The sequence below is a fragment of the Nicotiana tomentosiformis genome, chromosome 11, assembly GCF_000390325.3.
Source record: "Nicotiana tomentosiformis chromosome 11, ASM39032v3, whole genome shotgun sequence".
NCBI lineage: Eukaryota > Viridiplantae > Streptophyta > Magnoliopsida > Solanales > Solanaceae > Nicotiana > Nicotiana tomentosiformis.
Genome location: NC_090822.1, coordinates 94642074 through 94657669, shown reverse-complemented (window position 1 = coordinate 94657669; position 15596 = coordinate 94642074). Strand labels below are relative to the sequence as shown.

Sequence of the window (15596 nt, the reverse complement as noted above, 5' to 3'; positions counted from 1 at the left end):
GACCTTATTGAAATGATCATTTTTGTATTCACCTCCATTGTCTGTGCGAATACACTTGATCCTCCTGCCTGTTTGATTCTCCACCATCGTCTTCCATTTGAGAAAAATTCCCAACACTTCATCTTTCCTCTTCATTGTATACACCCACACTATTCGGGAAAAATCATCAACAAAGGTTACAAAATAGTGCTTCCCACCCAATGAAGGTGTTTTGGAAGAACCCCAAATATCAGAGTGTACATAATCCAAAATGCCTTTAGTATTATGGATCGCTGTACCAAATTTAACCCTTGTCTGTTTTCCTTTGACACAAAGCTCGCAAAACTCCAAGTTGCAAGTCTTTACGCCTTTTAACAATCCTTGATCAGATAGAGCTTTCAAGGATTTTCCTCCAGCATGTCCCAAGCGCATGTGCCATAGCCTGGTTGCTTCTGCCTCTTTGTCATCACTGGATGTCACTGTCGCTGTCCCAATAACTGTACTACCACGATAGCGGTACATGTTATTGTTCTTCCGATTGGCCTTCATTACCACTAGTGTACCGGAGCATATTCTCATCACTCCATTTTCTGTAATGATTTTGAACCCTTTTGATTCTAGGGCTCCCACAGAGATGAGATTCTTCTTCAAACCCGGTACATATCGAACATCTATTAATGTTCTGATCATTCCATCATGGCTTCTTAATCTTATTGAACCAATGCCATATGAGGTAAGAGGGCTGTTATCCGCTGTGTGGATGACTCCATATTCTCCTTCTTGAAAATTCACGAACCAGTCCTTGTTGGGACACATATGATAGCTACAAGCCGAGTCCATCAACCATATGTCTGATGATGTTGATAACTCTGTTGTAACTAATGAGAAGTCTGAATCATCACAATCAGCTACATTTGAATCCATAATGGCCTTTCCATTGTTATGTCTGGCCTTATTCTTCAACTTCGGACAGTCTTTCTTCCAGTGCCCCTTTTCTCGACAAAAGGCACATTCATCTTTGCTGGGTCTAGATCTCGACTTGGATCTTCCCTTCTTAGTCCTCGTTTGATTTTGAGGACGACCCCTCACAATTAGTGCTTCTCCTTCTCCGCCCTTCTGTTTTTCTCCCTTTCTTTGTTCATAGCTGTACAAAGCCGAACAGACTTCTTTGAGAGAAATTTCGTCATTTCCATGGAGTAGAGTAGTTTTAAGGTACTCGTACTCATTAGGAAGTGACCCCAACAACATCAAGGCCAAGTCACCATCATCAAAAGTTGCATCCATATTTTGCAAATCTGTGACCAACTTATTGAAACTGGTGATATGTTCATTCATTGTGGTACCAGGAACATAGGTGAAGCGAAACAGTCTCTTCTTCATGTACAATTTATTTTGACTGTTTTTCTTCAAAAATTTATCCTCCAGTGCTTTCCATAATTTACTTGCAGAAGTTTCCTTTGTGTATGGATATTTCTGCTCTCTAGCAAGGTAGGATCGAATGGTACCGCAAGCAACACGATTGATAATTTTCCAATCTTCTTCTCCAATAACATCTGGCTTCTTTTCTTCAATGGCAAGATCTAGCCCTTGTTGAAAAAGAACATCTAGAACCTCGCCTTGCCACATCCCAAAATGTCCTGACCCGTCAAAAATTTCTACCGCAAATTTCGCATTTGACACAATTCTTGTCATAAGCGAAGATGCCAACGATGACGTATTATTGACACTTGATGTAGATTCTTCTTGTTTATTGTCTTCCATTTTGACACAAATATTATTTAGTAGCTGACGACACAAATCAAGATTATTTCCTTTCTGGTGTGGAAGATTAGACTAAGCTGCAACCACAGAGCATACTCAGACAGAACCTTGACTCAGTTACCAAGATAGATCTTTTCTGATGTGGAAGATCAGACTATGCTGCAACCCCAGAGCATACTTAGACAGTACCTTGGCTCTGATACCAATTATTGCGGAAGCCAAATGTATATAGTGTGAATGAGTCACAACTACTATACCAAAATTATGACAACCACTAAATAATAAACAAGACAATAAGACAACAATAAAAGAATACCAGAATTTACGAGGTTCAGCCAATTTTGCCTACTTCCTCGGACACAATCAATAATTTATTCCACTCCAAAATTATAAGTGAAATAATACTAAAGAGAGAAGATACAAATGCCTTAAGAAGATAAAAAGGCAAAAATGAGAGGTGTGTTTAAATCCTAAACATTAGGCCTCCTTTTATAGGGTGAAATTCTCATTCAAAATTGTCATCCACCGATGTGGGACTTTTGACAATTTCAACAGGTTCAACTTGACTCTATTGTTCTATCATGGATTAAAGCAACAATTTCTCAAGAAATTCTACAAGCAACTATTAAGCCAAATCATACTCTCACATCTCGTGAAGTATGGCTTCAAATTGAACGCTTGTTTCGTGATCAGGTTAGCTCACGTACCATTCAACTGAAAGTTCAGTTTCATAATCTCAAAAAGGGAGAGCTCTCCATCAATGATTATGTTCATAGTCTTAAATCCATAGTGGATGCCTTAACCTCTATATATTGGCAACCCAATTTCTGAAAACGACCTTGTTCTTGAAATCCTCTCTGGCCTCCATACTGACTACATGTTTGTCAGTACCTCTATATCTACTCGCGTTCCTCTCCCTACTTTCATAGAAACTCGTTCTCTTCTCTTTCTTCATAAGTCCCAACTGGCCAGCATTACACCTCCCTCCCTGGATTCTACTACAACAGCCTTTGTTGCGAAACAACAACCATCATATTCTAATGATTGAGGTCGTGGTAGGTATTCCAATGGTGGACGAAATTCCAATGGCGGTCGTGGAAGAGGTCTCTATAACCAAGGATACAATAAAACCTATAGTTTCAACCACCAAAACTTGAACACTCGATCTCGAGGTCCTTCTATTTTGGGTCCACCGTCGACCTCCTTCTTTCCTCCTATTGTTCATTGTCAATTTTGCTTTCGCCCCAATCACTCTGCCCGTGATTGTCCTTCTCTTGCCTTTAAGGCATTCTTATTAGATATTCAACCCAATTCTTTCACTTTTTATACGACTCCTAGTGATGGTCGTTAGTTTGTCTATACCAGAGCTTCCTTACATATGACTCCAACTGCTGCAAATTTATCATATGTTACTCCTTATCATGGTAATGATCAGGTCATTGTGGACAATGGTACTCAGCTTTCTATGTCCTTTACTAGTCATGGTATTATTTCCACTCCATCTTCTATGTTTTTCTTAAATAATGTTTTAATTGTTACAGCTCTCTCTGCCAATTTGCTTAGTCTTGATTCTGGTATCGTGATGACACTTAGTCTCTAAGACTAGGTAACCCGATTTCAATTTTATTTCAAGTCATTTTAAAAAAAATAGATAATTGAAACCCACAACAGAAATAATTATAACAACCTCCCAAGACTGGTAATACTGAGTCACGAACTCTAACTGAATACATGTAATGATCTCAAGGATCGAATATACAATACTGTTCGAATAAGAGATGACAGTACAATAAAATAGAAAGACTCTAAGGGACTGCGATGACCAAGCAGCTCTACCTTGAATCCTTGCGATCAACACACTAACTCTTCCCGAGTATGATATTTCCAATACCTGGATCTGCACAATAATGTGTAGAAGTATAGTATGAGTACACCACAGTCGGTACCCAGTAAGTATCAAGACTAACCTCAGTGGAATAGTGACGAGGTACAGTCAAGACACTAACTAGTTTAATAACATGTGCAATATAGTATACAAAAATAATGAAAAATAAATAACAGTGATAGCAACAACAATCAACTAGTGATGTAAACAGCAAGGCAGCAAGAACATCATAATTATTACTCAAACGAATAAGAAACACAAATACAACTAATTAAACAAGTCCTTCAAATATAAATCTTTCACATATAATTCTTTCGAATAAATACCTTCCGAATATATTTCTTTCGAATAAATATCCTTTGAATATAAAACTCTTTCAAATAAAAATCTTGCAAATATACTCCTTTCAAATAAATATCTTTTGAATATAAAACTCTTTCAAATAAATATCTTTCGAATATACTTCTTTCAAATAAATATCTTTCGAATATAATTCTTTCGAATAAAAGTCACTCTGTGACACTTCGTTTCATAATCATAAAATACGGGTCTCAGTCCACTTTCATACTTTCACTGCACCTCGTGCCCATATTTCTGTCAATACCGTACGGACAACTCACGTGCCAATAATAAATATTATTATATTTTCCCGGCACCTCGCGCCCACATTTCATATCACATCTGCATGGAAAGTTCACGTGCCAATAACATAATCCGCCCAGCAATAACCATAGGCTTACAATTTCAACATGAATCAGACTATTATCAAGTTACCAATAATAAGACAAGTTGCATAAGAGATAAAAATAAATACTAGGAAAAATCACAACGTCATATAGAAATCACCAACAAAATAATCCCACATCATCATGTATCATCCCTGACAATAGCCACCATTATCTCTCCTATAGCCACTCATATCACTCCATAATAATAGCCACCATTATCCCTCCGCCCTGACAGTATTAATAGCCACCCGTATCACTCCATAATAATAGCCACCCTTATCCCTTCGCCCTGACAGTATCAATAGCCACCCTTATCGCTCATATTAATAGACACCTTTATCATTCCCCCCAGACAATATCCCAACACACATAGCCACAGTGAAATTTTACCCTTATACCCACATAATGTCAACAATAGAATGCCACCCTTATGTCCTCATAATAATAACTCAAATTACATAACAATTTATACGGAATATTATCACGACAACACAATACATCAATTCATATCACAATTTGCCTGTAGGCCACAACCAATTCTAAAGACACAACAAATTCACTTAAATTAATAGCAAGTAGCCTAAGGCTCCACACAATATACACAAAACCTCAAAAACAACAACAACAACAGAGATGAAAAAATAACTCAGTATAGGGCAACGCCTTCATTAATCCAAATTCTTGATAATTATATTAACTCCTCAATTAAAACTTATTTAATTAATTATTTGTAGATGGAGAATCCATAATATAATTATTTACAGGAAATATCAAATCAACAAACTCACGTAATTCACATAAAAATTCATGTGAAAATCACACCAAATTATCATATAAAAACAAATTCGACAAACAAGGATTGAGGCATGGAAAATAGAGGATTTAATAAATACCAACAATTATCCAATTTACTACACAAAAATACCTAAGACTTTAACCCAATAAATTTTGTACATATAAGCCCGAGTACATAGTCGTCACCTCGTGTACACGACTTTTAACATTTCACAAATGGCACATAAGACTCGATGCATAAGGGGTAATTTCCCCACTTAAGGTTAGGCAAGATACTTACCTTTTTGAAGTTAGGCCGATATCCTAAAATAGCTTTCTAGCTTTAATTGACCTCCAGACAGCTCGAATCTATCCAAATTAATTGTATAACTTCATTAAAATTTATCAGAAATAATTTTGGGTAATAAAACGTCGACTTAAAATTTCATATTAAAAGGTCAATCAAAGTCAATGCAGGAACCGCCTCTCGGAACCCGACATAAATTTCACGAAATCTGGACACCCATTCCGATACGAGTTCAACCATACTAATTTTATCAAATTCCTATAACAACTCGACCTCCAAATCTTTATTTTTTGTTCTTGAAAAGTTTTGCTAAAATTTTGATTTCTTCCATTTAAATCCGAAATAAATGATAAATATAACCATGGATTTATGAAATATAATCACTTTAGGTTATAGAATACTTACCCAAGTCTAAGTGGTGAAGAACTCCTCGAGAATCACCCCAAAACCGAGCTAACAAATCCCAATCGAAAATGGCAAAGTGACTGATTTTTGGTCCTTATGTTTCTATCCAATTTCGCTTCTGCGGACTAATTTGCACATCTGCGATGTCGCTTCTACGACACCGTCATCGCTTCTACGAAGAGCACTGCCCAGGTGAAGGCTCACACCTGCGGACACTGGCTTCGCTTCTGCGCAACTGCGGGTGCGTCCAGTATTGCACTTCTGCGATGTTGTTCGCTTTTGCGCTGCCAACATCACACTTGCAATGTCGCAGGTGCGCTCCACTGCTCCGCTTCTGCGATAAACGTTTCCCAGCTTCATTCCCATCGCTTCTGCGACAATAAGCTCGCTTATGCGAGGTCGCTTCTTCGATCAACTTCTCGCTGAAGCGGTTGCATAAGTTGTTGTCGAGAACAACAGAATTCCAGCAGCTTTCTTCAAGTTCAAATTGATCCATTAACCATCCGTAATCCACCAGAGGCCCTCGGGACCTTAACCAATTATACCAACACGTCTCAAAATACAATACAAACTTAGTCGAGGTTTCAAACCACGTCAAACAACGCCGAAATTGCTAATCGCGCATCGAATCGTATTATGAGTTTTCAAATCTTTCAACTTCTACCTCGTTATAAAAAATTCAACATTCGGCCGAACTCTCCAAAAATCTTCTATTTTTCAACTTTCGCCAAAATGCGTCGAATTATCCTACGGACTTTCAAATCCAAATCCGGACATACGCCTAAGTCCGAAATCACCATACGAAGCTATTGACATCATCAAAATTCCACTCCGGGGTCGTTTGCTCAAAAGTCAACTCTTTGGTCAACGTTTTCCATTTAAGCTTCAAAAATGAGAATTGTTCTTTAAATTAAATTTCGAATCTTTTAAAAACCAAACTCGACCACACACGCGGGTCATAATACATATTACGAAGCATCTCGAGGCCTTAAGTCGCTGAACGGGGCGTGAATTCTTAAAATGATAAGTCAGGTTGTTACTACAAATTACCATTCAATAAATCAAGTTCCTTTACTTCTTCTCCATTTGAATTATTACACAGTGATATATGGACTTCCCCCATCCCATTCTTTATTGGATTTCGCTACTACATTCTTTTTCATGATGATTTTACCATGTTTTCCTGAGTATTTTCTCTGCGACAAAAGTCTGAGGCTTTCACTATGTATAAGAATTTTTACGCCTTCATTTCAACTAAGTTTTCCACTAAAATCAAAATGTTACAATGCGATGGGGCTGCTGAATATGTCAAAATTAAATTATTTCGTTCTTTTCTCAATGATAATGGAATTTCTCTTCGAACTCTTGCCCTCATACCCATTAATAAAATGGAAAGGTTGAGCGAATGCATCGCACAATCTTGAATATGATTCGATTTCTTCTTTTTCAAGCCTCTCTTCCCTCTAGATTTTGGGTAGAAGCATTGCACGTACAATGTATCTCCTAAATATTCTTCCTACTGTTTATGATCATTTACGTGCCTTTAGTTGTTCTTGTTATCCTAATCTTTGTGACTATTGCGCAAACAAATTAAGTCCCCATTCCATACATTGTGTTTTCCTTGGTTATCCCTCTAACTACAAGGGTTTCGGATGTTTTGATCCGTTAAGTAATAAAGTCTATATCTCAAGACATGTTCGTTTTGATGAGAGTTCATTTCCCTATCCTCGTCTTATTTCTTCTAAATATTCTAATTTAAATAATAATATTTTGTTCAAGTCTCCAGTTTGTAGTTCCTTTTCTATTCCTTCTCACTTATCTTATTCTAGGAAGATTTAAAATACGCCACACGTTCCCTGCTCCTCTTTATCTCCATCGTCTCACTCTCCTGTTCAAATTAGTAAATGTAATTTCCTTCCTTCTAATATTCAAAGTCCTCTTGGTGGAGAACTCTCGCAATAATTTGCTAGATAGTAGGCAAAATATCTCTTCTCAATATCAAATGCCTAATCCAACACAATCTACATTTTCTAACTCCTCACGTATCTCACAAAGGTTCTATCCTATTTGTCACGACCCGAAATTTTCATATTCAGGACCGTGATGACGTCTAATATTTTATTTTCTAGGCAAGCCAACATTAAAATAATCGTAACCATTTTTTTTAACAAATCAAATTAAACGGAAGTCAATTACTGAAATAAAGTGCGAAAGACCATAACAATTGAATCATCCATATACATCCCCAAATCTGATGTCACAAGTGCACGAGCTTCTAGAATAATATAAATAAAAGCCTGAATAAAATTCTAGCTGTTTGAAAGATAACACGTAGCTAGATAAGATAGAAGGGGACTTCAGAACTGCGGACGCTGTGCAGTTATACCTTAAGTCTCCTCTGGGTAGCTGAATCCGAGCAGTCTATGGTACGCCGCTGGGACAAACTCCAAAATCTGCACAAGAAGTGCAGAGTGTAGTATGAGTACAACCGATCATATGTACTCCGTAAGTATCGAGCCTAACCTCGACGAAGTAGTGACGAGGCTATGACAAGACACATACGTAAACAACATATACAAGCATATACAAATACGAAGCAATAATAGCACAAAAATTAACAATTTATAAATTTGGGAGGGAAACATACGAAGGGGAATGGTATAGAAATTTCAGCAGGAAAAGTGCCACGTTGCAGCTAATTAATTCATCAATAATAAAATGAGAAGTTGATAATATGAAACTGGCACGGCGCCACCCTTCGTGCTTTTACTCTCATTCTTCCCATAAATTTATAAATAGATAATAAGATTGGCACGACATCACCCTTCGTGTTTTAACTCTTTTTCTTGCCATGAATTGATAAATAAATAATAAGATTGGCACGACATCACCCTTCGTGTTTTAACTCATTTTTTTGCCATGAATTGATAAATAAATATAAGATTGGCACGACTTCACCCTTCGTGCTTTAACTCTTTCTCGGCACGACATCACCCTTCGTGCTTTTACACTCTTTGAAAATGGCACGGCATCACCCTTCGTACTTTTACACTCATTCTCACCATGACAAGGATAATATAAATAATATAAATGGCACGGCATCACCTTCATGCTTTTACACTCTTCGTTGCCATAAAAATAATAATATAAATTTGGAAGAGTATTTAAATGCGGAGATATATACTTATCAATCAATTCAATACCAGAATACCGACCTCACCTTCCAAAATATTCAACAATAATTAAACTAGCAATAATCTCATGAAAAATGATCAAATAAACAATAATAACTTAAACAGGAATATCTTAATTAAATAGGTAATTATTCACAATAAATAAATTTCACCCGCATGCTTTGACTCAACCACAACACATAAGTACTCGTCACCTCACATATACGTTGTACCCGTACATTAAATCACGTAGAAAATAGACAAACAAGTCCTACTCCCTCAAGCTAAGGTTAACCACGACACTTACATCGCTTTGCAACCAACTCAAAATTTCAATAAACCTTTGCCTTGCGTTGTCCGAATGCCTCAAATCTAGTCACAAACAATTCAATATACTCGATACGAATTATAGAAACTAATTCTATATAAAAATACTAAATTTTTCAATCAAAATCCGAAATTCAATTCAAAAATTGACAGTTGGGCTCACGTCTCGGAACCCGACAAAAGTTACAAAATATGAACGCCCATTCAACCACGAGTCTAACCATATAAATTTTACCAAATTCTGACATCAACTCGACCTTCAAATCCCCAAATCTTATTTTCAAATCCATAGGCCCAAATTCTCGAATTTCACCTCAAAAACACGTAATCTAGTCGGAATAATCGATGATAATTCAATATTATTGACTAACAATGATCACAAGTGACTTACCTCAAGTTTTTTCGTGAATTCTCGCTCAAAAATTGCCTCAACTTGTGTTGAAAATGTCCAAAATGACAAAAATCTCGGAACCCCTCTGTTTTTAACACTGCCAATATTTTCGCTTTTGCGGCTCAGTAAGCCGCTTCTGTGGTTCCCGCTTCTGCGGCTATTTATGCTTCTGCGGACACGCTTCTGCGAAGGAGCGTGCCCCTTCTCCTTTTTCGCTTATGCGATGCAAGGCTCGTTTCTGCGAGCTCGCACCTGCGAGCTAAATTCCGCAGGTGCGATTGCACCAGAAGGCCAAAATTTCCAGCAGATGTTTAAGTCCAAATTTCAATCCGTTAACTATCCGAAACTCACCCGATGCCCTCGGGACCTCAACTAAATATACCAACAAGTCCTAAAATATCATACGAACTTAGTCGAAGCCTCAAATCACATCAAACAACGCTAAAACCACGAATCATACCCCAATTCAAGCTTAAGGAACTTAAGAATTTTTAACTTCTACATTCGATGCCGAAACCTATCAAATCAAGTCCGATTGACCTCAAATTTTGCACACAAGTCATAAATGACATAACAGACCTATTCAAATTTCGAGAATCGGATTCCGACCCCCGATATCAAAAGTCAGCTCCCCGGTCAAATTTTCAAGATTAAATATCTATTTTAGCCATTTCAAGTCTAATTTAATTATGGACCTCCAAATAATTTTTCGGACACGCTCCTAAATCCAAAATCACCATATGGATCCACCGGAATCATTAAAATACCAATCCGGATCCGTTTGCTCAAAATGTTGACCGAAGTCAACTCAAGTGAGTTTTAAAGCTCTATTTCACATTTTAATCATTTTTTCACATAAAAAGTTTTCGAAAAAATTTACGGACTGCGCATGCCTAAGTCTTTTTAATCCAAAGTTCGTTAGGCTTGCCTAAGTCATTCAATCCAATATATATACTTGTCACATACATAATGAGAGATAACAAACAGGAAACAACAACGAGCAACGACACAGTGCAAACTAAGGAATGCTGAAAGGTGCTATTCGAGATCTCAAAACATAAAAATGAATATTTAAAATTAAAGATTACATATTGGGTCATCACACTAATCCTTATCTTCCCACTTCAAAATTAATTCATGAATCCTCCCCACGACAGAATACTACATGCCTTGCATCAAATCTTATTTCAGTTCCAACCACCTATTCTGCATGTAATTCTTCCTTACCTCCTATTTTCACTCTAACTACACTTCCTATATCTTCTATTATTCCATTTTCAAATAATATTTCATCTACATCACTTAATTCTCCAACTCCCCAGCCAACTTTAATTCAAAAATCTACTTCTATCTCAACTATACCTTCACTCCCTCCTTCTCTTCCACGGCCTTTACATCCAAATCCACAAACAATATCCTCAAATATTTCTGTACATAATCCGCTCCAGCATCCCTCAACTACTGCAATTCCTTGTGATAATTCTCCCAGTTTACATCCACCTACTTCTAAACTTCATCACATGGTCACAAGAAAACAAACTGGTTCACTTAAACCTCAAATTTTATCATCTTTAATATCTCATATTTTACCACTTCCACCAGAACCAACCTCATTTACAGAAGCTAACAAATCGCCTCATTGAAAACGTGCAATGGTTGAAGAGTACAATGCCCTTATATCCAACCATACTTGGGATCTTGTGCCTCCACATCTAATGCTAGTGTTATTGGTTGTCGTTGGGTTTAAGAGTTAAACAAAAGTCCGACGGGTCTCTTGAACGTTACCAAGCGCGACTTGTCGCTCAAGGTTACAATCAACAACATGGACTAGACTATGATCAAACATTTAGTCCAGTGGTGAAACCAGTCACCATTCGTATTGTTCTTGCTATTGCTGCATCTAAGAAATGGCCAGTCCATCAATTAGATGTCAAGAATGCCTTCTTGCATGACACTCTTAATGAGCTGGTATACATGAAACAACCTACATGCTTTGTTCATCTACAATTTCCACATCATGTTTGTCGGTTGAACAAAGCTCTTTATGGCTTCTTTAATTCTTTGTCATGGTTTTAAAAATAGTATGTCAGTTTCTCCTCTATTTATCTACAAAAATAATACTGACATTGCTATTCTTCTCATCTATGTGGACGATATTCTTCTTATCGCTTCTTCTTCTACTTTACTTAGTTCTTTGATCGCGGCCTTAAAATCAGAATTTTCCATGAATGATTTAGGTTTGATTAATTTCTTTCTTGGCATCTCTGTAACTTCTCGAGATGGTGGTTACTTTATTTGTCAGTCCAAATATATTAAAGATCTCCTAGGTCGTGCCAACCTTCTTTCTTCCAAACCTGTTACTTCACCTATTTCCCCGAAATCTATACATAATTCTAGTGACTCATCTCCATTCTCAGATGCTACTCTCTATAGGAGCCTTGTTGGTGGTCTTCAATATCTTACATTTACCCGTCCAGATATTGCATTTGCTGTTAATAGAGTGTCCCAGTTTATGCATTCACCCTCGGTGACTCATTTTACTGCGGTGAAACGTATTCTACGATACTTGAATGTCTCTTTGACTCGTGGTTTGTTCATTCCTGGTGGTTCTATTGATAGTTTGTCCTGTTATAGTGATGCCGATTGGGCTGGCTGCCCTACCACTCGACGATCTACCTCAGCTTTTTGCTTGTTTCTTGGTTCTAATCTTGTTTCTTGGTCTTCTAAAAAGTAGAGTGTTGTATCTCGCTCCAGTGCCGAGGAAGAATATAGATCAGTTGCTCATGTTGCTGCTGAGATTACTTGGGTGCAATCTCTTTTACGAGATCTACATATGCCTCTTTCCTCTCCTTCCACTATTTTCTGTGATAATATTAGTAACATTTACTTGGCTCACAATCCTGTTCAACATGCTCATACCAAACATATTGAAATTGATATTCATTTTGTACGGGAAAAAGGTTGCTTCCGGAGTAATTCAAGTTCAATATGTCCCTACTTAAGACTAGCTTGCTGATTTATTATTAACAAAGTCTCTTCCATCTCCGAGGGTGTTGTTTTTGCGTGACAAACTCAGTGTTCTTCCAGATCGTGCTTCGCTTGAGGGGGAGTGATAAACATAATGTATAGGATAGACATGTAATTCAAGTTATTTTAAATTGTTGTTATACTTAGAGTTATCTTATATTTTAGATGTATATGTACTCTCTGTATATATATATATATATATATATATATATATTTCATTGTACTTCTCAATTTTTTTTATCAAGAATAGAACTCTTTCTCATTGTACTTAGGATAATTGGATAAGAGTAAGTAACTAGAGGTTTCATCGCTAATAGAATTGATACTCAAACTGAATATATTAAGTGATTATGAATTAGAAGGCGACTCATTGTAAGTGAAACTTAAAAATTTGTACATCTAATAATTGTAAATGCAACTTAAAATAATTTACACTAGTTAAAAGAAAGTGACATGCATTATTACTGAATTTTAAAGCAAATGATATCTAAGTATGAGTTTAAAATTGACCCTTCTGCTACTATATCAAATTATATTCATTTTCTGGATTGAAACGAGCAGAATTATTCTTTCATTATATATGGATTTCGGATTGAACAACTTTGTCTATCTTGACGTTGGTTCCCCAAGTACATGTAAGTATATGTGGCCGTCAAATAATAAAATAACTTGAAAGTCGGATGTCGAACCCACATAGACTTAGAGTAATTATTAATTAAGCTAACTAAATTAATTAATTGTCCAAGGTAATCAAAAGTAATGATATTTTTTACTAATCTACTTTTGCAAATATTAAACATATAAATAGTTAAACTAACAAGGACGCAAGAATTTATGGTTGGATTTTAATCAAAGGAAATAAAGATTACAGGGTCGTGGTCAGTTTATCAATCCTATTGAGTCGTAATTACACCTGTTAATCTGAATTATCTATGGTTGCTAGTTGATCGAGTCGTTTATATAAACAACATGTTCCCTTATTACTATCCGTCTATTCACAATATATCAACCATATATTTCTATAGTATTTAATATATCATGAACCAATATAATACGACATTAACTAAGCAAAACTGTTAGGTATATTCTTATCCTAACCGCGAAATTCTTCCCCGAGCCACGGTTTCAGAAACAATCTCTCTCTAATTCTACTCTAATCTAAATACAACTTTTTCAAGCATAGCATAGATCATAAATAGAACTTAACTACTAACCAAATAATTAAGCAATTATGCATAAAATTAGAGAAATAATCAAAGATGATAACTCAAATTAACGGTGACGTAATTATAAAATTTCAATATTTATGACAACCACAGTCCTAGAAAATAGAGTTGTTAGCCCCCCATAATTGTAGTAACAATCATTCAAATGTTTTGCATGAATAAATTATAAAGTAAATATGAAGGAATGAAGAACTATGATTTTTTCCTCCAGAGTTGCTCCACACGGTGTTCTAGCCTCTAAATAATATCCAATCCCTCAAAACTGGGTTTAGAAACTACTTTATACTTGTTAGAAACGTGTAGGACAGACCTGGACGCCCATTTTTCTTCACTTTTATACTCGGTTGCCTTTGGCGTTTTAGTTGGTGCCTTGAGCCCTTCTCGACGTCGAACTCATAATCCCTCAAAATTATTCTGTTTTGACTTCAAATTGCGTGTGCATTCTTTCCAAATCACTTTAGAGACTCCTACAAAAATAAGCACCGTAATTAAGGTCAAATCGTCAATATTCGCATTAAAGTTAACAAAGACCGAGATATAATACAAGACAAATTACATCCGAGCCAAACATCAATTGACTCTCTCAAATTAGGGCAATGCATTGACTAATGTTTATTACGAATACAATCCAAATGAGGTCTTTTGGGGTATATAATCGTGCGTTGAAGCCAAATGGGAGGAGAAAAGGGATATCTAAGCTAAAATTAAGATATCTTAGCTTCTAACTAAAGATATGTCTAAGACCTAAATATAATATCTTATTGAGTCGCCGCTTGTGCCAATAGGATCGACATGATAACTATAGGGTCCAACATAAAATTATTTAAGAAAATTACATAGAAATGCAACTGGTAGAGTACTTATTTTTAAGCATATGTAAAAATCGACTTGACCTCCAAGAAATTCATACATGTAATTATAAGTGATGATTCTATTTAACGAATCTTATTATTTCCTCGTTAGGTGATGTTAAGATATTCAACACTCAAAAGGCGATTCTTGTAAAAAAAAAATTAGTAACTAATAGAGAAATGGAATAACTTTTTCATTAATAAAATTTTCTTTATTACCTTTTCCAATGACATGATAGGAGCAGTAAAGTCCGTTTCTAAGTTTTTATTTTAGTTTTCACAGTATGCAGTAAAAGAATAAACATTTCAAAATACCCATTTTCTTATTTTTCTAAATCTTTATATATTTAGGAGTAATATAAACACTCATAAGATAAATACTAGTTAGGGATATACATATACAAAGACTACTAAATATGGATAGATAAACATTCCCTCTGTCTCATATTATCAGTCGTGGTTACTAAAAATAGTTGTCTCAAATTATTTGTCACTTTAGAAGTTCAGGACAAAATTAATTATATTTTTCTCTTATTACCCTTAGTAATAATTATCCTTGAAGACTACATACACCTTAATTATGAATAACTTTGTTCAAATATCAATGAGGAAAGATTAAATATTAAGATATGAATAAGGGTAAAGTAATCAAATTTTTATCCTAATTAATTTTTCTTAAAGGGACGTGTATAAGAGAATTGTCTATATATATATATATATATATATATATATTAAAGAAATAAAGTTATCATATATAATTGG

The 15596-nt window shown here is 35.8% G+C and overlaps 1 protein-coding gene across 1 annotated transcript; it reads left to right on the top strand.

Moving 5' to 3' along the window:
* Positions 1 to 11813: 11813 nt before the first annotated feature.
* Positions 11814 to 12464, top strand: LOC138901875 (uncharacterized mitochondrial protein AtMg00810-like). Its single transcript, XM_070189671.1, has one exon. The coding sequence runs from the start codon at positions 11814 to 11816 to the stop codon at positions 12462 to 12464; it is 651 nt and encodes a 216-aa protein (XP_070045772.1).
* The last annotated feature ends 3132 nt before the right edge of the window (positions 12465 to 15596 follow it).

What these genes read in the sequence shown, in the direction of transcription:
- LOC138901875 (XM_070189671.1), top strand. Translation starts at nt 11,814, where the DNA reads ATGTCAGTTTCTCCTCTATTTATCTACAAAAATAATACTGACATTGCT.